The sequence below is a fragment of the Oxyura jamaicensis genome, chromosome 3, assembly GCF_011077185.1.
Source record: "Oxyura jamaicensis isolate SHBP4307 breed ruddy duck chromosome 3, BPBGC_Ojam_1.0, whole genome shotgun sequence".
Classification (NCBI taxonomy): domain Eukaryota; kingdom Metazoa; phylum Chordata; class Aves; order Anseriformes; family Anatidae; genus Oxyura; species Oxyura jamaicensis.
The window spans coordinates 23005709-23030669 of record NC_048895.1 but is presented as its reverse complement, the minus strand read 5'-3'; the positions used below and the strand labels follow the sequence as shown (position 1 = coordinate 23030669).

At 33.9% G+C, this 24961-nt stretch overlaps 1 protein-coding gene across 3 annotated transcripts in view; it reads right to left on the bottom strand.

The window, feature by feature from the left end:
- The window catches only part of SPATA17 (spermatogenesis associated 17), a 97153-nt gene that overhangs the window by 32549 nt on the left and 39643 nt on the right, over positions 1-24961 (bottom strand). For all 3 annotated transcript variants that reach the window (XM_035320847.1, XM_035320849.1, XM_035320848.1), the window contains 2 exons: positions 7143-7346; positions 1622-1773 (listed from right to left, as the gene is read on the bottom strand). In XM_035320847.1, the coding sequence (XP_035176738.1) occupies positions 1622-1773; positions 7143-7346 (356 nt within the window). The remainder of the gene's footprint in view (positions 1-1621; positions 1774-7142; positions 7347-24961) is intronic.

Sequence of the window (24961 nt, the reverse complement as noted above, 5' to 3'; positions counted from 1 at the left end):
AACTGTACAAGACCAAAGCCTTCACAATTCACTAAGTGGGAAGAAACAGGGAAATAAATATTTCAACATATGACCTTCTGAAACTGTTGACATAGTGACCTCTAGTGTAAATCATATCAAATAAAGACCAGGCCATATAGTCATTCCCATAAATGAAGAGCATAATCCCTCCTCATTTGGGATATATAATCAAAATCTATCCAGTGAGAAGAACACCTTAGCTGAAAGAAAGAATCCTAATTATTACCCAGTGTTTGCTAGATTTCAGTCACAGAAGCTAAAAATAAAAATATATTTTTAAAAGTTAGCACGGATCTAAGATGACATTTGAAAGTTAAGCTGCTTTTTTTTAATCATTGAAGAAGGGGAAAATAGTGGAAAGAAGAGAAACCTGAAGTACTCTTTTACTTGTAACTTTTCCCTATTACGCTTTTGGTATAAAATAATGTTTATACCTTTTTGGTATAAAAGGGGTGAAAAATACTACATCCAATTTTTTGTTACCAAATATCACAAATAACATTGTAGAAATGTGGAAAAGTTGCTGAATTAAAAGATTTTCTTTCAAAATTGTTTTTAAGTAGAAGCTCCTTTGAAAGTCACTATTAATGTTATATCAGGGAAAACATAGGAAAAAAAGATCCAGCAATTAAAACAAAAGCTAAAACATGCAAATGTAGCTGATTTTAGCATTCTTAAGTCCCAGTCTTTAAACTGACACAGGCAATATGTGTCAGTATATAGCAAAGTATTATTCATTCCCAGTGAATCAGTAGATCACAGGCTGCTCACAATGAAAAAGGATTCCTTTCTGTCCTGAGTTCTGGTACTGAAGTGTCAAAGAATTGCCAAGAGCAGTGAATTCAAGGGAAAAGTTGACAAAACATCATTTGTTTCTAGTTAATTACTAAGCCAGAACAAGTGACTTAATAGGCTTCATTATGATTGTGCAAAGGAGTTCCACCCCAATAAAAAAAGAATTGGGAATATTTTGTCAATAGCCTTAAACACAGGGGGATGGATTATGTCTGTAATTTTGTATTATATGGAAAAGAACTGGTCCCTCTGATGCTATTACAGATGCCATGGATCAGGAAAACAAACTGCCACAAAGACGGTCACAGTTTTTACATCATGTTCTAACATGTGCAACATATGCCCCCTTCCCTTCCAAGTCAGCTTTGGTAGTCTACTGGAAAGAAGGCATGTCTCAATGGCATGCAAGAACATGTTTCCTCCCATAGTCTTTACAATCTTTGAATAAGATGACAGAGTTAGTATTTGTTCCTTGGCAAGGTGCATACGGTAAAAAGGAATTTGCATTTGTTTACTAATTTCCCAGTAAGTTCATCTGTTGCATCACATATTATTATTATGGCACGTTCTATTGATTCACAGATATGGATGGTACACATCATACAATTACAAGATAGGGTCTCTGCCCTGGAAATTTTATAATCTAAGAACATAGAATTTAGAAATACGTACAGAGAATGTTTGCTACTAAGCTGTCAGGTTTGACATTTCATTTTGTTAGGCATGAAAGGTTTTTGAAAGCAATGAAATAAAGGAAACATCCTCTTAACAACACACACACACAAAACAAAACAAAAAAACTTACTCATTGTCATGCATATGGTTTCTCCATTCCTCCCTTTTCATTTCCACTCTGGCCTTCTCTAGTGGTGAATCAATTGATGCTGCCACTCGCAAGGTTGGTTCCAAAGGCTTATAGCGTTGCTGCAACACTTCAGCGGTATCACGGAAAGGCCCCTGATGAAAGGTATGGGATAACGTAAGTATTTTATTGTGGGGCTACAGTTCGTTCTTTCTTTTATTCACGACACATCACCGATGAATGAGGACACAGAGCGTCTGGGAAGTGTAGCAAAACTTTTCTTCCAAAATAATTAAAGCAGTTCATTTTGTTAGAGAGTTACAGATAACACAAAGGTTGATAACATGCTCTAAAGCCCCAAAGAGAGAATGAGAAATGCGTACCCCAGATTTATTTAGCTACTCATCAATATTTATTATTTTAAAACAATACATTGTTAGAACTTATAAGGAGACCTTATTTTTTCCCTTGGAAAAAACACTGGTAAAATAAAATTTGATATACAAGTGTTAACTTCATCTAGATTCTGTATAAGCAGGAATTCTCTTCCTTTTCATGGGATAAATCATGTTCTACCTTAAAGAACATGCTCTTTTCAATTTAACTATAAAGCTATGTGGAAGAGAACTTAATACGTGACTTAAAATACAATTCCTCTTATATAATTCAAATTAATTTCTACCAAAATGGAACTATATAGTCTATTTTTGAAACATCTAATTCCATATTAATCTCACTAGTCTTAAGAAAAATTAAAAGCTCATAATTATTTCAGAAATGTGTGTATATATAATATATACATCCACACGCACACAAAAGGATGTACGTGTATATGTATATATATATATATATTTTAAAGCAGACCATTTAATAACTGATCAAACCAGTATCTACCATTTAACAACAGAGAGAGAGCAACAGAAAGTCCTTTTCTACACTGTCAAAGTGATGTATGTTATGTCTTCCTTTTAGTACTAACCACTGTGAACTTACCTCAAGTATAATTAGTGCCATACTATGCTCAGGACAATTTAGTGGCAAGTCTAGATTTAGAAGTGCTACTAATTAATTTTTATTTTCACCATTACTGATCCTGCAATGAACTAGTGAAACCTTCTGAAACTATGAGCAGACAAAGAATCCTAATCACAAGCTTTATTCTTAAAGATATCCTTCTTTAAATAGGTTATCACTAACAAGTCACAGCTGGAGTTACTGCAAGCACTGAGAGAAGACTGTGGGGCTAATAAAAAGAAATGATTCACGCCTCATTTATGTTCACTTATGTTTTACATTAATAGAAACCAATAATAGGAACCAGTTACCATAAAAGTCATGGACCGTAAATAACACAAATGGCAAATAAGTATCATCTAGTACTTTTCACAGCTGGACAGGAGGATTGCTATATTTGAAAGTAGTTAATGGATTTTTATTGTAACTTTACTTTTTAAAGGCACAGCATCATGATTTGGAGATATTTTTAAAGATCATAGTAAGGAAGTAATAATAGCATTTATACTACTTGCAGATATTTTCTTGCCTTTACTTTCTAAAAGTGTCCACAAAAAATATACATTCATTTAGCATGACCACAATAGGTTATTTTTTTTTAAACAGAATGAAAATTGTTATTGCCTTTAAGAAAATAATCAATACTAGAGAAGGTCATTAAAACTGGTAAACAATGTTCTAGTAGCACATAATCTAATGATCAAGATATAAAATAAGGTTTAACTTGCTAATGAAAAGATGAATACTTTGTATTGCAAGATGTTTGCAGAGCTGCATATGCAGAGAAAAGAAGAAAGAAGTGTAGTGTTATCAAATAATATAATGATAGATGTTTGCTTTTAGAAAATACTCTTCGTCAACATAAAACATTTATTCATATTCCACCACATTAAGGGCCAAAACAGACGTCCAAGCAAGCTTTTTTTTTCTTTCTATCTTTAATTTCTAAGATCTTTTAACTTTCTCAATTCATAGTTTAAGTGAAATTAATAAAGCACAGCAAACACTAATGGAAGGGGGGAAAAAAGAATATATAGACTATGCAAAGGTCTCTCCAATAAGGTTGTCATCATTAATGGTGGTGAATATTGTAGAATATGAAGTTAATTCTAAACGTTCCCTGCATTTCTCTGCAACACATATTCGATGAAACTTACCCAGCAATAAACACCTACTGAATGTATGTAAGATGACAAGACCTCTAAAAAATCCATTTGCCTATTTGCATTTTACAAGATGAACATTAAGATTTATGTAATCTGTGGTAAAATTGGGCTTGCACTTATTTTCATATCTGCAGTGCCCACAAACATTTTGGGCATCTGGCTTCAAAAGGGAAACAACAGTTTTCACCCTGAAAGCAACTCAAACAACTCCATGTTATATTTTGTATTTTTTACTGAATAGCATAAAAATTCTCACTACTGACTGATCTGACAAATAAAATGGTTAGCAGGGAGGCATTCTTACTACCTTACCATAAAATAAGAAACTCATGAAAAAAAAATAAAAAAATGCATGAAGTCTTGTGTGTGTTCTTCACTGTTCCTATTCCATGACAGCCACCAGCATACAAGAAAAAAAAAAAAAAAAAAAAAAATTACAAATCCCCTAAAAATGGGGATGTACTTTCTGTTATTAATGCCTTTGAAAGAACACTTGACTAATTTTAGAATTACCCATTCTTCCATCAAACTGTAATTCTAGTTAATTCAGTAATAAAACTGATAGGTCTGTTATAACTAATGTATAATCATTGTTAAAACTTTCCTTTTAAATACACCATATCTCACATACATGGAGTTATATATAAAATGCTAAATACCAGCTTTCCCAAGAGAAAGGTAGTAGTTAGCTAATTTTTGTTCTCTTAAGCTTATGTAATTTACATTCTCGTATAAAATATCCAGACCTATGGGCAACACGATTTTTAGATACCTGAACAATCAGTGGAGTAACAAGTGTCTCAAAATGGACTTGAGATATATAAAATGTTATCACAGAGAACTAGGACAAAAGTATAGCTAGTAATTAAATTCCTTATTGTCACACTGGACAACTTTCAGGGTGATGTGTTCTGATGGGTTTTCATTTCCAGCTGTTTCATCATCTCAAACCAGTGTCCTTTCCTTAGACAATACAACCCTAAATTGTCGAAGTGTTGTGTAGGGATTTAGCCGTGTGACTCCCATTAACATCAATAAGAGTCGCGCAGCTAAATCCACGCACTGTGCTTTGAAAATTTACCCCACAGTGTACATCCCAGGGTGCTGAAAGGATTAAAGTATTATATAGTAAATTCCCTCTTTGAGGTGCAGAAAATAAACAGGGCTCTTCTGGTTTGTTCTAAAAGGCTATCTGTGCACTACTGCTGTGAATGCATCTGAACTTAGAAAGGTCTATAAAATATTCCAAACCCAAACAGAATCTTGTAAGATACTTTATATATAGTAAAGTGGTTTTGCAAGAGCAGCTTAACAATAGAAAAACTCTGAGTTCCCTCTTTATTTAAAAAGCATGACTCCTATACCTTGTCCACTATGCAAAATCTTCCTCTCTGTCTTGAGAGACAATGCATCCAGTCACATCCCACTGAAGGACTATAATAGCCCTGTTGGTCCCAGAAGGTAAGGCTATAATGTCATATTTATCTGTTTTCGAATTTACATTCAACTCCAAAATCCCTGGTCACTAAACCGTTTGCATATGCTTTAATTTGGTTCTAATATGAGTCAATGAGATCGTTATATGAGGAAGCTCAAACAGTCAAGGTGTGGGGATGGAAGGAGGGAAGGACAAAGGTGAACTACCTTGAAGTTGATCCTTACATATGGATACATATATATATATATATACACATATATACATTATAAGCAGTGTGGATCTCTGTGGGGCTCACCTCTATTTACTCAGACATATTTTGGCAGATCTGCATCTGTTCCTCATGCTCTAACCCAATTGCCTTTGCATTCACATCCCACCATTGATATCGGCTCATGTTGATACAGAAAATTCAGATAAGATATAAAAGTGAGAAAAGCCTCTTCTGTGTGGGTTATCCCAGGAGCCCATGGCTGTTTCCACTGAAGATCAATGTCGATTCAATCAGTGAAACACAGCAAATTGTAGCATGGCTACACATACTTTGAATCCAGTGGTAGAATTATAGAATCATAGAATGGTTTGGTTTGGAAGGTACCTTGAAGATCATCTAGTTTCAAGCCCCCTGCCATGACTAGGGACACCTTCCACTAGATCTGGTAGCCCAGGGCTCTATCCAGCCTGGCCTTGAACACTTCCAGAGATGGGCATTCACAATTTCTCTGTGCAGCTTGTTACAGTGCTTCATCACCTTCTGAGTAAAGAATTTCCTCCTAACTTCTCCCTAATCTAAATCTCTCCTCTTTCAGATTGAAACCATTGCCCCATGTCCTATCACAATATACCCATGTAAAAAGTTATTCACTATCTTTTCTATAAGCCCCTGTAAGTACTGAAATGCTGCAATGAGGTTGCCCCAGAGCCTTCACTTCTCTAGGCTAAACATGGAAGAGAAAATTTAAAGATAGCATGGCATTCAAAATAATGTACAAGAAGTTCTGAAGTAATTGCAAGCGTTCAAAGTCAAGCTGGCACTAAATGTATATATATGCATGAGGTACATAAAGCAGAAGTTCAGTAGACTGTGCAAACTGAAAAAATCTTCAGAAGAGATAGAAGGACAGCATACGTCTACCTCAAAAATATCAGATATTCACTGGCAAAAGCTGCATGGCTGGAAAAATATCCACTCATCATCAACTGAGGAACATAAAGGTCTCAAAGGTTTATAAATACTGGTCATATTCCCAGCAGGTTTAGATAATAAGATGGCAAATGCTCTTTTGCCATTTTGTGGGACATTTCTGACGTATTACCATTACCATTAAAGATCTCCATTACTTTATGGGAGAGGAAAAAGGCTATCTGCAGCATATGCTGACATCAACTGAAATCAAAATCCAGACCATGACAGTTAAGGAAGGGAGCTGGGCAACTTAACAATCGATGCAGAATATGTAGAAACTTCTGTAATTACAGCTAGTTGATGCAAAAGTACAGGAACTACTTCATGTAGAAGAGGATGTCTCTTGGTCGCCATATGGAAAACACAAAAAGAGTAATAAGTTATTTCAACTGGTTAATTTTATTTTTAATTTATCCTATTTTTCATTGATTTAAAATTGGAACTTAGGAATTCTCCCTCTGATGAATCAGGATGATACTCAGTTATATCAGATCTTCTCTTTGAACTCTCAGAGATGACTTTTTTGTTGTTGTTTTTGTTTTTTTTTTTTCCAAAGAGACAAAAGCAAAGTCACATTTCCTTGTTTTACATACCACATACATTTCTTTTTCCTTAAAATAAATTTGTGTCAAAGAATTATATCCTGAAAGCAAGCACTAGTTCTATAAATAAAGAACATACACATAAAATATTTGACCAAAAAGAGACACTGAAAACTGTTACCTGAGGTTTCTGTCTGCCAATAGGTGGCAGGGCTTCTCCTGCATGGAAAGTTGGAGGCCTTGTACAAGTTGGCCAGTCATACAGTTCATCTGCGAAGAGGCTCTTCACTTGCTGCCGCCTGTGGCTCAGTGGCTTTGACTGCCGGAGCAGCAGTTCCATTGGATCTGGGGATTTTCTGAACGGAGAATTATATATGCCTGCAATCTGAGTAGAAGATGGATTTACCTTTGACTTCAACTAACTTACAGTTGCAGTTACAAAAGTTTTTAAATAGGATAGTGTAATGTATAATCTAGCCCTTCCAGTGGGTATAATTTTCATTTTATTCAAGGAAGAAATACACAGCTGATCTTTGTGGACCTCAAACCCTCTTTTCTTTTGGTCACATCTTTCCTCTTCCACGGTAATAGTCAAAGAAATATACAATTTTTTCCTTAAAAATAAATTAAATTGTACAAATTTACAACTAGCTTTAAAGACAAGTATTATGCTTGTTTTGAAATTTAAACTTGAGTTTACATTTCTTTAAAAGCCATTTAAATTACTATGCATAACAGAAATAAAAATATGCATTACTTATTATTTCTAAGCATATACTTAAAGGCTAAGATAAATATCCATACAAGGAAAAAGATAACTTTTGTCCCTTTAGACATTGTTCTAGCTAAGTCACAGTGTGGCAGAAGACTGTTGAAATTACAACATTTTAAAAAGTAAAACTGAGGGACTGGATACAGGGTACTGAGTACAGGAACATTTATTGAATATCAAAAAATAGTAACTGTTTTCTTTTTTTTCAGAAAAATGTCTTATTACATTTCTTTAACCATTCACATCTATTTAGTTTTACTAGTATAAAGCTGTGAAAAACAAAAATTAAGATTAAAAATTTGAATTGTGAATTGAACTAAAAATTTACATTCTTCATTTAGTTTCTTTTTTTTTTCAGCACAAAGAAACAATATGCTATTACATCAATAGTTGCATCAGTAGTGTGATGTAATATAATAATTACTAATGTAAAGCATACATTTCAAATTCTTAGCTAGGAATCTCTGTCATTAACAGTCTGTGAATATCTGGCAAGACAAAATCATATGACAGACTGGTCCCAAATCATTCTGAATGATGATCATTCTACATTCCTAGAAATGTAGGAATTTTATCAGTTGTATATAAACAATGCTCAAACATACGTGAGTTTACTGAATAAGTTACGAACAGTAAAGTATCCATTCTAGTTAATAATTACTATGTGCTAAACATGAGAATTGGTGTACCAGATTGCACAAATCCACTCAGTTTCCAATAAAACAGATGAGATGCGTAAAAAACATTGGCAAAATAATAAATAAATAAATAAATAAACTGTTTTGCTTTAAGGAAAATTATATTTTCTGTAACAGTATACAGTATAACAGACTTTGAAGGTAGATCAGTTTTTCTCAGTTATATATCATGTTTTGTATTTATCATATTTATATGCATTGAATAAACATAGAGTAAAAAAGACATCAGTCACTGTCAGGCTATCAACTATAATGGCAGAGATCCATGCTTAAAATAGCAGACAAGCAGGATTGGTGGGGTGACTGCAAAATTGCAGGTCCATCCGTGTGATCTGTAAAATCCATCTGCATTTCAAGGTTTGGTTCTATACCTCTTGTTCTTAGTCGCCTAAACATCTCATCAACTTGCAGATTCTCCTTATGATTTATTTTTTGTTGTATTTCATCCATTACCTTGTTACAACTTTCTTATCAGTGCAGCACAGTTTTGCTTGTGAACATTCAGTGACATGCAAGTCTTCCATAAGTCCCATATGTTGTCTCTGGCTTTTTTGAACTATTGAATGCATTCCCACTACATATTTGTTACACAAGTTCTCTCATATACAAAATGACACAGTCAAGGTCTTCCAAACAAATTAGATTATATACAAACCATCTCAATGCCATGGTCATTATAGCATTATAGCTCTTCACCCATTAGTCCTACCATGGCCATCGGATCTGTCTATACTATGAATTTTTGCCTTTATTTTGCTGATGACAGTAAAATAGAAAAGTAATTGTCTGTGATTACCATCTTTGCACATTTATTGAATTTCACTGTACTGATACTTTATCTTTCTACCCATTCCTATATCCTCTGTGTTCAGTTGTTATATCCTGACTGATGTGGAGAGTGCATTCTAGCCAAGCCACGTCTGCAGAGGGTCCCAGGTAGTGAGAAAGATACTGCTCTTTTACTGCACATCTGCAGCACACATTTTATAGAAAACTACAATATAAATGAATATACAAATGCTTTCCACAGAAAAACATCTCCTTGCTCACCACTGAGAATCAGGATGATCTGGAATAAACCATTCTGCCATAAAAACGGCATGCTGAAGTTGTCAAGCATGGATTTGTTAATCAGTAGGAAAAAAAATTACACAGCTTTTTAAGACATATTTAAAAATAAAATAAAATAAAGTAAGGAAATAATAAAATAAAAATGCTGAAAAGCAAATTGGTCAGGAAAATTTAACAAAAGAAGATTTAGATTTCTTCAATCACATAGCACAAGATTGTTTGTTTGTTTCCACAAAGAAGAAAAATACAACATCTTAAATATTTCAAACATTTTTCCTCTAAAGAATTACAGGCAAGAATAACTTTAATGTTTATCTGGGCTCTGAGAAATGTCATGACTTCTATCTTTCATATTTAGAAAAGTATTAATGGACATATGAGTATAATGGCTTTCTGGAATGGCATTTCATAATCTATATTGAGATACTATGTATGTTCTTGACATTTCTTTGTTTAAACATTTGGCATTAGAGAAATCTGTATTCAGAGTTCAAACACTGAAATGCAGTGCACAAATAGGATTGGCTTTCAGCACTTTTAATGACACCAAAATTAGCCATAATAGCTTCGGGAACCCACTGATTCAGTGTCATTTGGATTATTATTTCTGAAGAGGTGCCTGAACAAAGAGTGTTGTTCTTTTTTTTCATATATTATCGGTTAAACATACATAAATACTGTTTCGACTATGAAAACAGATTTGCAGTTTTAGTGAGGCACATTAGTGAAACCAGCTAGACACTTTGCAAGACGTTGCTTCTTCTACAGTTGAAGCTCTTTGTGAGATCTGGGTCAAAATTAATTATGAAGTGCATTTTAACTAATGATTTTTCAAGCAATCCTGTTAATTACTTTACATTTTAATTATATATGTTCAAGTATTCAAACAGACAGATAACAAAGCAATCAGCAGAGTTCATATCTAGACGGATAAAATTAATACTAATTTACTCTAAAATCCCCAAGGTTTGTGGCTAGGTTTTAAGCCTAGATTTAAAATTGGCAAAGTTTGGTAGCAGAGACAAGGGGGTGAGTTTGATTTTACTTTCTAGTTTGGTTTTACTTTCTCTGGCAAAATTCATTCACTTTAAAATATCTCTGCAAATCAGAGTCTTATTTTTGTGACTTCTTGCTTATGTGCTGTGTGCTGATGGATGTACTATTCATTCTACCCGTTGCAGGAAGATAGGAGTGTGCAGAAATCTTAAGAATCTGGAGGATCAAAGCCTTTGATACTTAATATTTTTTCATATCTTCTTGAGCATATTAAAAGCATTATTTCACCTTTTCAGTGCTTTAATGCAATATCCTCTCAACTACAAAACCATTGTAGTTAATACTGCTTTTTCAGTGGTAGAAAAGTATGTGTCTTGAGATACTACTCCATACTTTGGAATCAAAGTATGAGGTAAATTTTGATTTTCTTCACTTTTAGACCATAAAAAATTTGCTACCCTCCCAAATATTATGATAGGTTACAAAAAGTACCTCTTCTGTAGTGAGTATGACACATTTTTCTGTACTCATGTTCTTCACAACTAAGAAGGTCCTCTGTCAAAGCCAGCTTTCTGAGACCCCATTTCCAGGAACAATTTTCTAAAGTGATAAACACTACGGGGAAATCTGTGCTACTGTTAAAAAACCTGCAACTGAGTTATTTGCAGTACTGTCATGCTGACTTCCAACTCAATAAGACCAAAGAAATCTCAGGAGGGGACTCTGCTAATAGCTTCTTACTGACCTCTTTGCATCAGGCTCTTCTGCTGAATGGTGGCCCAATGGTGAATATGGCAAATGAGGTGTGAAAGCACAGATTTTTGTATTTTTTGTATTTTTTTTTTTTATAAGACTATGGTTCTGACTCGTCAGGGAAAAAGAGAGAGAGGGAGAGAGAAAGAGAAATGAGTTATACAATAGATATATTTTTCCCCTAGAATTCTCTGCTTCAGACCTTCCATCATGGAAACCCAAGCATGACCTGGAATATTAATTGTGTCAGGTCAAGCATACTGGCAAATGTATCATTTGTTACCCAGTCATCCTTAGCATTACATTAATATTTTGAATCATTTTGCATTTCTAACACTCTATCATTTAGTTTTCTCTCAATCATTTTCTTATTTTTATAATTAATGGTGGCATATAAAGAAAAAAAATATCAGAAAATAGATATTAATTTCATGAAGGAAGGAAAAGGAATCAAGGAAAAATGTGAGTGTGTGTTTTAAGTATTCTGTATCTCTTCCACCTCTTACACTAATCTTAGTCTATGCTGTAGCATATGCATTTTTGTCTTTTCCTGTTTATCATTTCCATAAGCAGAGAAAAATTTAACTGTTAATTAATGGCTACTGTTCTGAAAATAATCACACCTGCAAAATTAAAAATCAATGAAATTGAGCTGAAGAGTAAATGTAAGCATGAAGTTAACAGAAAATGTATCCTCCCTCATGTATTTTAAATATATTTTACTGTAATTCAACTAAACTATAATAAAGGTATACTCTGTTTTAATTATTTTTCCAGATCAACTCTGAAAGTCTGAAATAATCAACTTATATCATGAATATGTTTCTTTTAACATTCATTTATTTCTGAAAAAAAAAATACCTTTGAGGGAGGAAGCCTTTTCAAGCAACTGCCACAATAAGAATCTAAATAAGGTTCTACTTTCTCAGTCTGCTCTTTTAATAAGTAGTTAAATGACTCCTCCTTCAAAATGCATATAAGGAGACAGAAAATACTTCAACAAAATAAGGAATTAACTTTAAAATCCTATTTTCTGCAATATATTTTGCATTTAAATATATATATATATCTAAGCAAACTGAGAGAAGAGGTAAGAGATCTTTAAAAGCCATAAAAGTAAAAGCATGAAGGAGAGCTGTGAATGAAATATTTGCTAGAGAAGGGATTGCTGAATCAACACTGACCAGTGCACTTCATCATAATTATCAGGACATACTACTGCCAGGGGATTTATAAAAATCCCACTCAGCAAATAATTGCCCTGCTGTTAGGAGATAGTCGGAGTGTTAACACACTGTCACAGTCCAGCGTTTAGTAAGATATTCAACATTCAATTACTCTTGCTGAGAACTAAAAGGAAACATGATCATTTCTCAGCTGCTGCAGTTGTGCTTCCACATGAATTCCAGAGAACAATCTTGTTAATCCCCAGATATAGTTTTTCTAGGAGGTAAAAGAAATACCTCAAAACATTAATGATTCACAAGGGAAAAAAAAATGTTTAAATGATGCTGCAGCAACATCTGTAACAAAATGAATTTAAAACTTCTAAATAACTAGTTTATTACAGGCTGTCAACATTTTCCTTAAATTAAGAAAATAAAGGGATAAAATCTTTAATATAAAATGTATTGGGGAAGTAGTCATCTATTAAAATTCTGTAAATAATATCCTAGTAGTAAGTATAATAAAATTATATCCACTAAATAAAATTTGAAACATCAAAATATTTAAACCACATGACAGTGTCTTCTCTTAGAAATAATCTGTGACTTTGTAATTAATACGGACATATTTTTATATGAGAATTAATAGATATAGCATGACTATTATTCAGATATTGGAAAAAAATCCCTGTTCTGGTTCAACATTCCAATTCAAAAGAAAATATCCTTATGGCTGACAATAGAAAAAAATGTCACCCATCCAGTAAAATATATAAATGCCAGTTTAGTGCTCTCTGAGCTAATGCTAGTCCTTGGGCCTGATCCTGTAACCCTTATAAAATCATACTCAGGAATTTTATCTAAATAAGAATTGGAAGACCTTACCTGTTATTACCTATAGATAAGGTATTACCTATAGATAAGGTATTTTAGCTTTGTTTGAGATAGAGTTTTATGTAAAGACTGAAGTATTCATAAATGAGTGATGAGTAGTGTATATTTTTTCAAGTGGGATTAATTACCCGTCTTCTGCCTAATATATATTCTGTTTAAACAGAGTAATAGAAGCATTAATTATTGTTATTCTGCTTTCAGATTTTAAAGCTTAGTTCAGTCCTTTTCATCTGTGAAATGTTTTCTTGATATCAGAATAATAGTACAATCACATTTTAAATGCACATTTGTAAGTAAAACAGGCTGCAATTCTATGGACTATACAAAGAGGTGTCAAGGAAATATTCAAGTTCCTTGTCCTGGCCACAAATCATACAATCAACCTCTAAACCTGCAAAGATACTAAGCTTTGTTGTAGGAAGCAGAACTGTCATTGAGTCTCCAAATAGGTAAGAACTGCTTGGATTTAGGCAACAAGATAAAAGAGAAACAAACTCTTAGCTTAATGCGTGCATCACTATGTCACAGTATCCAAAACACGGCAGCCAAACAAATGCTGAGGCATCCCAAAAATGGGATGACTGACCCTATGACCAAGGCTTGTTCCATCAAACCTAATTCTTATGCAGGCTCTTGGTGACTTGACTAGATCAGGAATAATAACGTGAACGCGTGAGTGATGGCATGGGAAACAATTCTCATGATAAAGATACAAAACAGAGACAATCAAAGTGTTTTTATTGACTTCTCATGTGACTTCTAACTTATTTCAAACAAGCAATTTTAACTTACTTAATGACTTTATTTTAGAAATAGGAATGGGAAATTTCATTATTTCAATATCATTCGTTCTTAAAGTGCTAGAGTTACAGAGTTACAGATACAGGGTCACATACAAATTCTAGGAACCTCTAGAATCAACTTGCTTCTACATGTATTTATACTATGTATAAATGGAAATTGAAGAATAATCTCTGAAAGTGGTTTCATTCTTCCATGTCTCAATAAATGCATGTGAAAACACAGTCCATATTTCCTTACTGCACAGGAATATTTTGAGGCTAAAATTATTTACACTCATGAGAAGTTTCAAAGAACCTTGACACACATAAGTAAATGTGACATTATTTATGTCTTTAAAATTAAACTTTCATCAACTGTCATTGTGATAATGCAAAAGATTAGCATTATGATAAAAATAAATAAACTTGAAAATCACTGCTTTTCTTATTGGATAGAGAAAAAATCTTGGATAGAGAAAAATACCATTTTGAATTTGAATCTTTGAATTTGTAACACTAGAGGTCACCTAGGGCAATTATATCAAAAGACTGAAGCACCTCTACTTGATAGATAGAAATAGTCATGTGGAAATTTACTTTGCTTAACAAACAAACAAACAAACAAACAAAAAAAAAGAGAATTCATTCACTCCACAAAAAAAAAAAAAAAAAAAAAAAAAAAAAACACAACCAAATGATGTAACATTTAATTGATTTTCATGGTTCCTTATGTCTTCCCTTACTGATACAGGTTCATTCTGACAGATTTATTAAACAAATTGCTGCAGTACGATCAGACAATGATTAAAACCTCAAAAAGTAGCAGTATGTTTAACAAAGCACTCTTCAATGAGACCAATAAATGATGAAGTGGAGGGAGGTTTAATGAATGGTCCTAGTATTGTAAACAGGAAAGAACAAAGAAGAGGGAACCAAGCCATGTTAGTTAGATTAGTACAGACAGTCAAAAATGAGTAGAAATGAGTGATGTGATAACAAATCAAATGAAGAAAGAGATCAACATTTTCTTAAAAGACTGTTGAAACAGAAATACTGGAAGCAAAGAAAGTGTAACATACAGGTAAGAAAACAAGTAATATATGAGAGAATATATACAGTTCTCTCGATGCCCATTGCAGGACAAATGCATTTCCCATATTAACAGTATATATTAGATTCTAAAAAAGCATTGAATTTTGAATTGAATATTGAAACAGTGCAAGTTAATGAAAGAACTTTACTATTATACTATTCACTTGCCTAAGAGATAAAAAACAACAGAATTGGTGTGTACATCACTCATCTTGAAACCTCATTAAAGCAAGGATACCATCAGTGCCACGTCTTAATCAATGAGAAGGTTTGCTGTTGAGAAACGTACGGCATTTTATCTTCATGACTTCTCCCATGCCATCCTTAACTTCCGTCTACTTATGCACTCATCTCTTATTTAGTATCTACTTCTTCTGCTATTATAGGTTCAGAAGTTACCTCAGGAAGACCGCACATCACATGAAATTTGTGTACAGACCAGTTGGACAACTACACATCATGCAACTGTATCCCAATAACTGTTTCAGGAACATCAGTGGAGCTCCAGTCTGTGCAAACGTGAGTGAATGTGGCTCTGTGTGTGAGTTATTTAGTTCATATTTGTACTGTTGTAATTTCCCTGCAATATAGATTCTTTCTTAAATGTTTGTACCACAACATACACAAAGCTCCCATTCACTATATAACTCTCTCATCATTTTTCTGACCCTGCAGCAATCCAACCCTTTTGCCACCTCAATTGACAATAAAACACAAAATGTGGTCATGTTTTTTCTAAGTTCTCAGTATGTACACTGTTGATAGAACACACAGCTTGTCCTTTAAATTCTGCCATTAATCCTACCCACAGGAGTAGAACAAGAATTTTGTTGCCCAGAAAAAAAAAACAAAACAAAACAAAACAAACAAACAAACAAACAAAAAGAAACACAGATTATGCAATTCAGATGCTGAAAAACACAGTTTATGTAGAGGTCCCTTCTAGCTAGTGGAGTTTTAAATCACTAATTCTGAATACAGAGATCTCTATTATGCTATGCTAACACGTGCTTAGTATGAATGACATGCCTTGTAACAAGCCATTTAACAGCAGCTCTGGGAAATATCGCCATGCCTACATGGACAAACCTCTATATAGCTCAGCTGAAGGTCTTTGTGTGGGATCAATAACAAAAAAAAGAACTCCAACTTTACATACTACTGCGTATTAAGTTCTTTCTAACAACAGGTAATTTTCTACTGTAAAATCTTTCTAATTTCTTTGGACAGTAAATTACTGCCAAATTTTCTTGCTGGTATTAAAGTAGAAGGTATCTAAAAATATTTCATAATAAGCAGTCTCTAGGAAAAATTGAGAATGTAGTGCAGAACATGGCTAAAATGATTAAGTTTGTTCTATTTTTAAGTTCTTTCACTCACTTTCTCTACAAAATAGAATGAGAATGAGAATGTCTTTTTTTTTTTTTTTTTTTTTCTGGGGAGTGTGTGAAAGGGAGAAATTGGAAACACTTTCAGCACTTGTACTAAAATAAGACTTTTGAGAAGAGTTAATGGGAAGGACCCAGTTTTAGGGAGTGGTGGAAACTGCTACTTGCAAATACTTTTCACTGACACCCAGGAGAAATACATCTGGAATGGTGCATAGCCATCTAATTCTTACAGAAGGTAGGTCACTGGACTTGTTGACCCTCAGTTGGTTCACATGGGCCCACTTCTCAGGCTTGTCCATGTCTATTTGGATGCCATCCCTTCCTTCAGTTGTATAAATTGCACCACTCAGCTTGGTGTCATCTGTAAACTTGCTGATGGTGCACTCAATCTCATTGTCTATGTCACTGATAAAGATAATGAACAGCACCGATTCCAAGACAGACCCCTGAGGGGCACCACTTGTCATCAGCCTCCAGCTGGACATAGAGCCATTGACCACCACCATCTGGGTGCAACCTTCAAGCCAGTTCCTTATCCATTGAATCATCCACTTTTCAAGTCCATATATCTCCAATTTTGTTCCAAGTATTCCCAGAATGAGTAATCCCAAAGGGCAAGAGCTGGGATCAAACTCTAAGTGAACTAAACATTTCTGAGTGTGCATACAAGTAATTTTTTGAGTTCAGAGCAGTGGGAGTAACCTTCTAGATATAAATATTTCTTTGTTCAGGTACAATGCCTTCCAGAAACACAAACAGCTCAGTTACTGGCCACTTCTAGTTTACCCTACTTTGTCCTTCTTTTTGACAGGAACATTAAACAGCATTAACTGATATTTCTTACAAGCAAACTGAGATTGTAGGTGTGTATAGTGTCCCTTGAGGCACAAGAGTTGAATTATTTTCCTATAGTGAATACCTGTGAATAGAGTGATACATCTGGCTTCCAAGATGGAAGTGAATATACAAAGAAGGCTTGCTGATCAAACATACCTGTCAGAAACACTGTAAGAAGGATTTAATGTACATTGAGAATCCTCTGGAAATAATATTTTATAAAAACAGAACACAGTAGCATAAAGTGCTTTATATACTAATGCCATTAAAATGTAGCTGCAAGTCTGCCTGAAAGCTAGGAAAGCTCACTCTTTCCTCTTTTAATTTAAATGGGATTTTTTATGGTACAAGCTTTGGAAAGTAGTGAGAAACATCTGACTTCTTGGCAGAGAAGTGATGAGTGATTAAACATCCATGGATAGGTAGGGACGTTTAGTGATTGGGGCACCTACATTAAAAAAAAATTAACCATTTTAGTTCATATTGAGGAAGTATTAGTACTTATAATGAATGGTAATTTAATCCCCTGAATGTTTTAGAGACAGGATAATAAAATTACAACAGTAAAGAGGGAGGAAATAAAATGTAAAAGGTAAGAGCTAATTCATTCTTCATGCTAGCTCAGTCCTTGGCCTTTCCTGAACAGACACTGCCAATAGTAACAAATTATGTATAATCATTTTGTGATGTGGACTGTTCACTCGGGACTAAGCTCAAATGACCAAACTTGCAGCCTTGTCTCTTAAACTGTGCATCTGAAGATCAAAGGCCAGTGCTTTATCCACTGAATCCTCACCTTTATAAGAATAAAACTGCCAGGTGTCCAGAGACAGAGTTGGTGTCAAAGAGTGTCATTTTAGACCAATTGTTTTTCAAGTTCTTACAGGACAGCACATTATGTTAGAAGCATTTTAATCAGTTGTGCCTTCTGAATATTCATTACTCTGCTCCAGGAAGAATTTTGTGGCTTTAATTTTTCCTCACTTAGAGCATTTACACCTAAGTGTAGTAATTTCAATAGAGCTAACTCCTGATTTCCAGTAGTGTAAAAAGGGGACACACATACTCCATGTAACGTTAATGAATTGCAACCTTTGTTGGCAGGAAAAAAGTAATTAATAAAAACAATACAATTATCAAATTTATGAGAACTTAACATTGCATTGAATTTAAATACAGAGTTAAAATATTTTTATTATATGAATTGACAAACAGGAAATAAAGACTGATGCAATTGATAAAAGTTGTATAATTTTGAGTTCTCCATTAACTAAAGAAAATCAAAATAAAAGTTCTGAAAAAAAAAAAAATGTAACTTTGTAGCATGTTTTTGCTTTATACAAAAAAAGCCCTAATCCAAACTCCATGGAAGTCTGATAAATGACTCCCATTATCCTAAAGTGGAATTGCTTATGAAGCATGAGTGTTACTCAGAGTAAGAGGAGCAAACTCCTTGAAAGTGTTATCTCAGTCCAGACTACTTCTATTAAAAATACTTACTTATTTTACAGCATCAGCTGCTTTATCACTACAAGTCATCTTTTTCAATGTATGAGGGCATTTGGGATAAATATGCAGCAAATACCAGCCACATTTCTAAGCACATTAGCCTTGACTCAACAGAAAGATGACAAGACACTCCAGCAGGCACTGAGAATTGGGGGAACTACTACAGTCCAAAAAGATAACACATCTTTTTATTGGCAGCTATTGAGGAAATGCAATATATATATATATGTATATATATATATATATAATTTTTAAAACAGTAAAGACCTATTATTACACATGGACTTTATTTTTCTCTTGCAGCTCTAAATGACCAAGTTGCTTATGACCACAGTTCATAAACTGCCAAATGATATCAGGGAAAATTACTAACCCTACTAAAGAGGGAGGAGAGTGATGGACTTCATTGTTGTTTGGAGTGGAAGAGGAAATCAGCAGACACTCACGAAATGGAGGAGAAAGAATAAGGCACTTTGCAATTTCATATTCCCCTATGACAGAATACCAGAGACAGTATATGCTGTGAAATCAGCATGCTGCAAAACAATACTGCAATGAGAAGTTGGTCTTCAAAGGAAGCACAATCCAAGGTCTAGTGTTGTGGGCTTATGTTCTTTCTGCTGAAGTTACTCCTTCTCTGAGAATCCTTGGGAGAGAAAGGAACTAGAGGGATACAGAGGTGAAAGCTCTGTAAAATGTTCTTTAATAATCCATAAATGGAAAGCTCTACAACAAATGTCCTTCAACTACAGAAAATGGGAGAGTGTTCTTGGCTTGTCATTATATTGCTCCAATGCCTCATTTTATCACTTTTCCCTAGGCATGTGCTGCTGGCCACTGTCAAAGATAGGATATATTAATCATCATTTTAAGGCAATGACTCAAATTTCCAAAATTTGTATCAAATGCTAATAATAGGAATCACTCCACCAATTTTCAACAATGGGTTCTTTGTACCAACTTCTCAGCCATTCTGTGCTTCTACAAAGTGCCATCAATGTATTCAGTGATTCCATCTTTTGTTGACCTTACAGACAGTTTCACAGAATCACAGAATCACAGAATAGTCTAGGTTGGAAGAGACCTCCAAGATCACCGAGTCCAACCTCTGACCTAATGCTAACAAATCTGCCACTAAACCATATTGCTAAGCTCTACATCTAAACATCTTTTAAAGACCTCCAGGGATGGTGACTCAACCACTTCCCTGGGCAGCCTATGTGACTAACAACCCGATCAGTAAAAAAGTTCTTCCTAATATCCAACCTAAACCTCCCCTGGCACAACTTTAGCCCATTCCCCCTCGTCCTGTCACCAGGCACGTGGGAGAACAGGCCAACCCCCACCTCGCTACAGCCTCCTTTCAGGTACCTGTAGAGTGCAATAAGGTCACCCCTGAGCCTCCTCTTCTCCAGGCTAAACAGTCCCAGCTCCCTCAGCCACTCCTCGTAAGACTTGTTCTCCAGACCCTTCACCAGCTTCGTAGCCCTTCTCTGGACTCACTCGAGCACCTCCATGTCCTTCTTGTAGCGAGGGGCCCAAAACTGAACGCAGTACTTGAGGTGCGGCCTCACCAGAGCCGAGTACAGTTTGTCAGCACTTTGCAAAGGATAGCACTTCCTACAAATGTTAGCCTTTTTTGTATAACAACAGGGATATATATGGATGATCTGTATAGATTAGCTTATTTATAATAGAAAACCACATTAGATATCTAGTTCATTTATTAGTGACAACCGGAAAAAAGGGTCATTGCCACTGCAGTGGAAACTGTACATTGTGATTATGGAATAATAATAATAAAAAATCTTATTTTTAAGTTTTGTGTCTCAACAAGAACTTGTAACTCATTCATTGTATAACAGATACAATCAATGAAAAAGATAAACAGAAATAGATCTGCACTGTTATTTCTATTGTGTTACCAATAATAAGTGACAAGAAATATTCTGAACAAAGGCAAAGGCTTGTTAAACTTGTACTGTAATTTTTATTATGTTCATCATAAAGTTGGAATTTATCACAATTGGAATTTATCAAAAATGGAAAAGGAAAAAGTTGCTACATATAAAAATAAATTTTAAAATTTGAAATAGAGGATGTTATTTTAAAAACAGAATTTTATTTGGAAGCCTCATGTTGCCACCTCAAATTTATTTCTTACTGTATTTTACACTAGAATCTCTTGCAAAAAGCAACCAGTAGGTGGAGCAGACAACATAATTTATCAACTGATAATTTGACTTTCTTTCATAATTATGTTCCCATAATTATGTAGGAGAAATTTTCTTCAAACAAAAGAAGCTCAGGTGAGTCAGATATTACTTGGCTAGTTACTGAAGATACATATATAGCAAACTGATTAAAATCTCAATGTTTTATAACCGTGATGTTATACTTTATTTCTCCAGACATTATTTGGCAACTAACTTAGTTTAAATCAAATAAAAATTTCATTTCTTTTTTTTCAAGCCAACTCTTACACCTGTAAAGAGCATTACATTTTTTCACATTTTTGTTGTATGGGTATTGCTGGAACCACAAAAAAAAAAAAAAAAAAAAAAAAGCTGTTTCTCAGTAAAGCCAAAAAAAACCATTGAGTTTTGAAGTTGGAGGGATACATAGAAAATTCTGCTTTCACTGGAAGACAAAAAATAGTTCTATGGCAGCAAATTAATATTATTACTGTTAGTAATTACTGATTATGCAAATAACCAAACTTGTTTAGCTTTCTTTTCTTTATAATTATTTGCTAAAATAATTATTTAATTCAAATGAACAGAGTATGTGTAGTAAAATGCTTGTGTAAATACGGTTTATTTGTATAAGTAGCAATAGGAAATAGCCATATTTTGTTAAGTTTCCACTCAAAATAAATTCAGTTGTTTGCAAATAATGTAGGAATGCAGTCAAGTGTAGTATAATAGTTTACGCTTTTTATAAATAAATCATTTCCCTTAATGTCACTGTTTCATAACAGTGGAACTCAGTACGAACACACAGAGAAGAAAAAAAAAAAGTAAAAAAAAAAAAAGGTTAAAAAAAAGTGAAGAACTGTAAATAAAACAACTTAAATGTAGGTATGCCTATATAATATTTTATAGGAAGATCAAATTCCTTTTGCTTGAGATTAATGTGTGCACACATTTATTCTGCTCTTATTTGGAGATGACTAGAAGCTGTGTAATTGCTTTCATTCTACAGCTAATATACCATGCCTCTCAAAAGGGCTAATTAGTTTGGGTTCAGCCCCATGTTATAACTCCAGTTTGGCTTGAAAAGTAATCAAAGCAAGCTCACATCTTTCTATAATAGGACTATGTGTACCAGTAACATATGCAATAACTATGCGTACCTGGTACCAATAATGCATACTAATTCAGAGCTTGATATCCATTTATTTCTCTCTCTCTCTCTTTTTTTTTTTTTTTTACTTTATAAAGGTAACAGTTTCTGGAAGAAATAAATGTTTTAATAGGAAGCTAACATAAGAAAACAAAAAAATAACATGCTGACTTCATCATAGGCCATGCTGTTATGTAAGTACTATAAACCCCTGTATATTTATGACACTAGCATTTGTAAGATTTACTTTTGGAAATGTAAAATAATGCTATAAATAAGCAATTGGAACAGCCTTATGAATGTATTTATAATCTGTGGAATAAGAAGAGCAAATTTTGCATTCAATAAGGGATTCATAAACTTTAAAGACAGAAGGGATCACTGTATTGTCTGCTACATCATGCAGTGCTACATGCTTGATCATCTCCCTGTTTAACCTGTAACATATTTCTGAGATGGGTTTGTGGGCTTCAGCTTGTAGGGATTGGAAATTGACACATCTTTCTTTTACTAAAATTGAGGAGCAATGACTTCTTAATTATTTTCTGTCCATAAGTTAACACACTTTTCTCCATGCTTGTAATAAAATGAAAAGATTCACAACTATAGGATATATTTGCAACTACTATTGCAAATACAGATTTTTTATTGCTGTCTGTATAACTTGCCTGACTATCTGTAGCCTTGATCCCTGAAATGGCTCAGCTCCATCACTATGCAAATTTTAGCAGATCATCTGCACAACTAATTGGGCTTTAGTTAATACATGACTCGACAATAAATCCAGTTCATCGGTCTCCTCTTTTTATTTACTATGTCCTCTGCTTACAAATGATATCGTTTCCTTTACTCACTCAGAAGTGTTGACTTTTGCTGCCTGGTTGTACTGATACAATGAAGGGACCTTGCTTAGTAATCCAGTTAACTGTCCTCTGGAGACAGCAAGATGCAGTTGTAGTTAGGTCAGAACAGCAAGGATATTGAGAGCAAAATGCCAGGAGCAGACCATCAAAACAGTAAATTCTGCACCAAAATAATTTGCCCTGTATCTTAGGAAGATATCAAATTCTATGACTACATAGAACTGTGGAATACATAGCTTGATTACAATAATTACTTACTTCATATATGTGTGTGCTGGTTGTTTTTTTTTTGTTTGGTTGTTTTTTTTAGGTGTTCCTTTAATTTACATTCATTCATATTTTAAAGTACTACCTTAGAAAAAAGATGGTTCTTAGAGCATAGTTCTGTGATAAAGGAAAAATTCTGTGGGCTCCAAGTCATACACACAAAACATCTTAGCAAGCAAAACCAAGTATATTTTTGTTCTGCAAAATACTTTTAATTACATTCTAATTCTGCAAAATTGAAACCCAAATTCATCAGATCATAATAGTTACTGACGCCTGCTACAGCAGTTCTCCAGGTGGATGGCTGAAACATGGGCCTGCTTGCTACTCCTTAAAAATGCATTACAGTTTGCTAAGCCAGTATTATCAGAAGTAAACTACGTTTACTACAATTTTGTTAGATCACAAGTCTTCCAGTGTCTCTAACAACCTATTTTTTGTGCTCCAGGTAAACATAACGATGTTTACTTATTTGGTTTACATAAATTGCTCATACATAATTTCAGCTACTAACAAACTTCCTTGATAAAAACCTATTTATAGAACTTTTTATTTACTAGTATTTTACTGGGCTTTAAAAAATAAAATAAAATAAAATTACATTTTTTTCAAATAAAATTACTTATTTTTTTTTTACAAGTTGATTTTTCATGACTGATATTCAGTCAGTGCAACAATATTTCTCTTAATGTATAGATTACAAATGATTCCCAAGCAGAGGAAAAGACTGGATTTTCTGTCAGTAACTAACATCATATTTTTCCTGCTTTAACATTTCTTACACACAGATTATAATGAATTAGATATAAAAAGCAAGCAAATAGTAGGAATCAACAAAAAACCGCAAGTATTTATTTCATACCAGCATACCATGATTTCCTGTTGTTCCTTATTCATGTGAAGAACAACCAATTACCAAACATTTATGGATACAAAATCTTTTTTAACAAAAGTTCGCAAAAAGGGGACTAATAATAAAAGGCAAAACCACAAGCATTACCAATCATATTAATTTTGTATAAGATACATATACTGCCATGTTCACCTGTCTGCAAAGCAGCTAACATAAGAAATCTTGAAAAATGTATCACTTTTATCAATACAAAAGAAATTAATCAGTAAATATTTAAAATTTATGAGGCATTTCTATGTAAAAACAATCCTTCTAAATAAGCTGATTCAGGCAGTTCTAGGAAAAGCTTTCACTGAAAAACTGCATTTACAATCTATCTTAAAAACAAGCAGAAGACAGCACCAATCCCAGCATTAGCTCAATTAAAAAAAGCGGGGGTGGGGGGGGGGGCGGGGAGAGAATGAAAGCCCTTCTCAGCTTAATAACTTGTTAGTTCTTGACAAGTGCAACAACACAACAATAAGCCAGTCAAAATGAGTTTTTAAAGCGAGGTTATGCCCTTCGTGTTGTGTTATCACAGTGGCAGATCGAACTGCTGACTTGGACTCTTTTCTGCCAGCAGTGCTGATGCTGCCTCTATGAAGCTGCTGTCATGGAATAGTCATGGTACCTGCTCTTGCCTATAGAAAAGCACTAAATTGAACTCGAAGT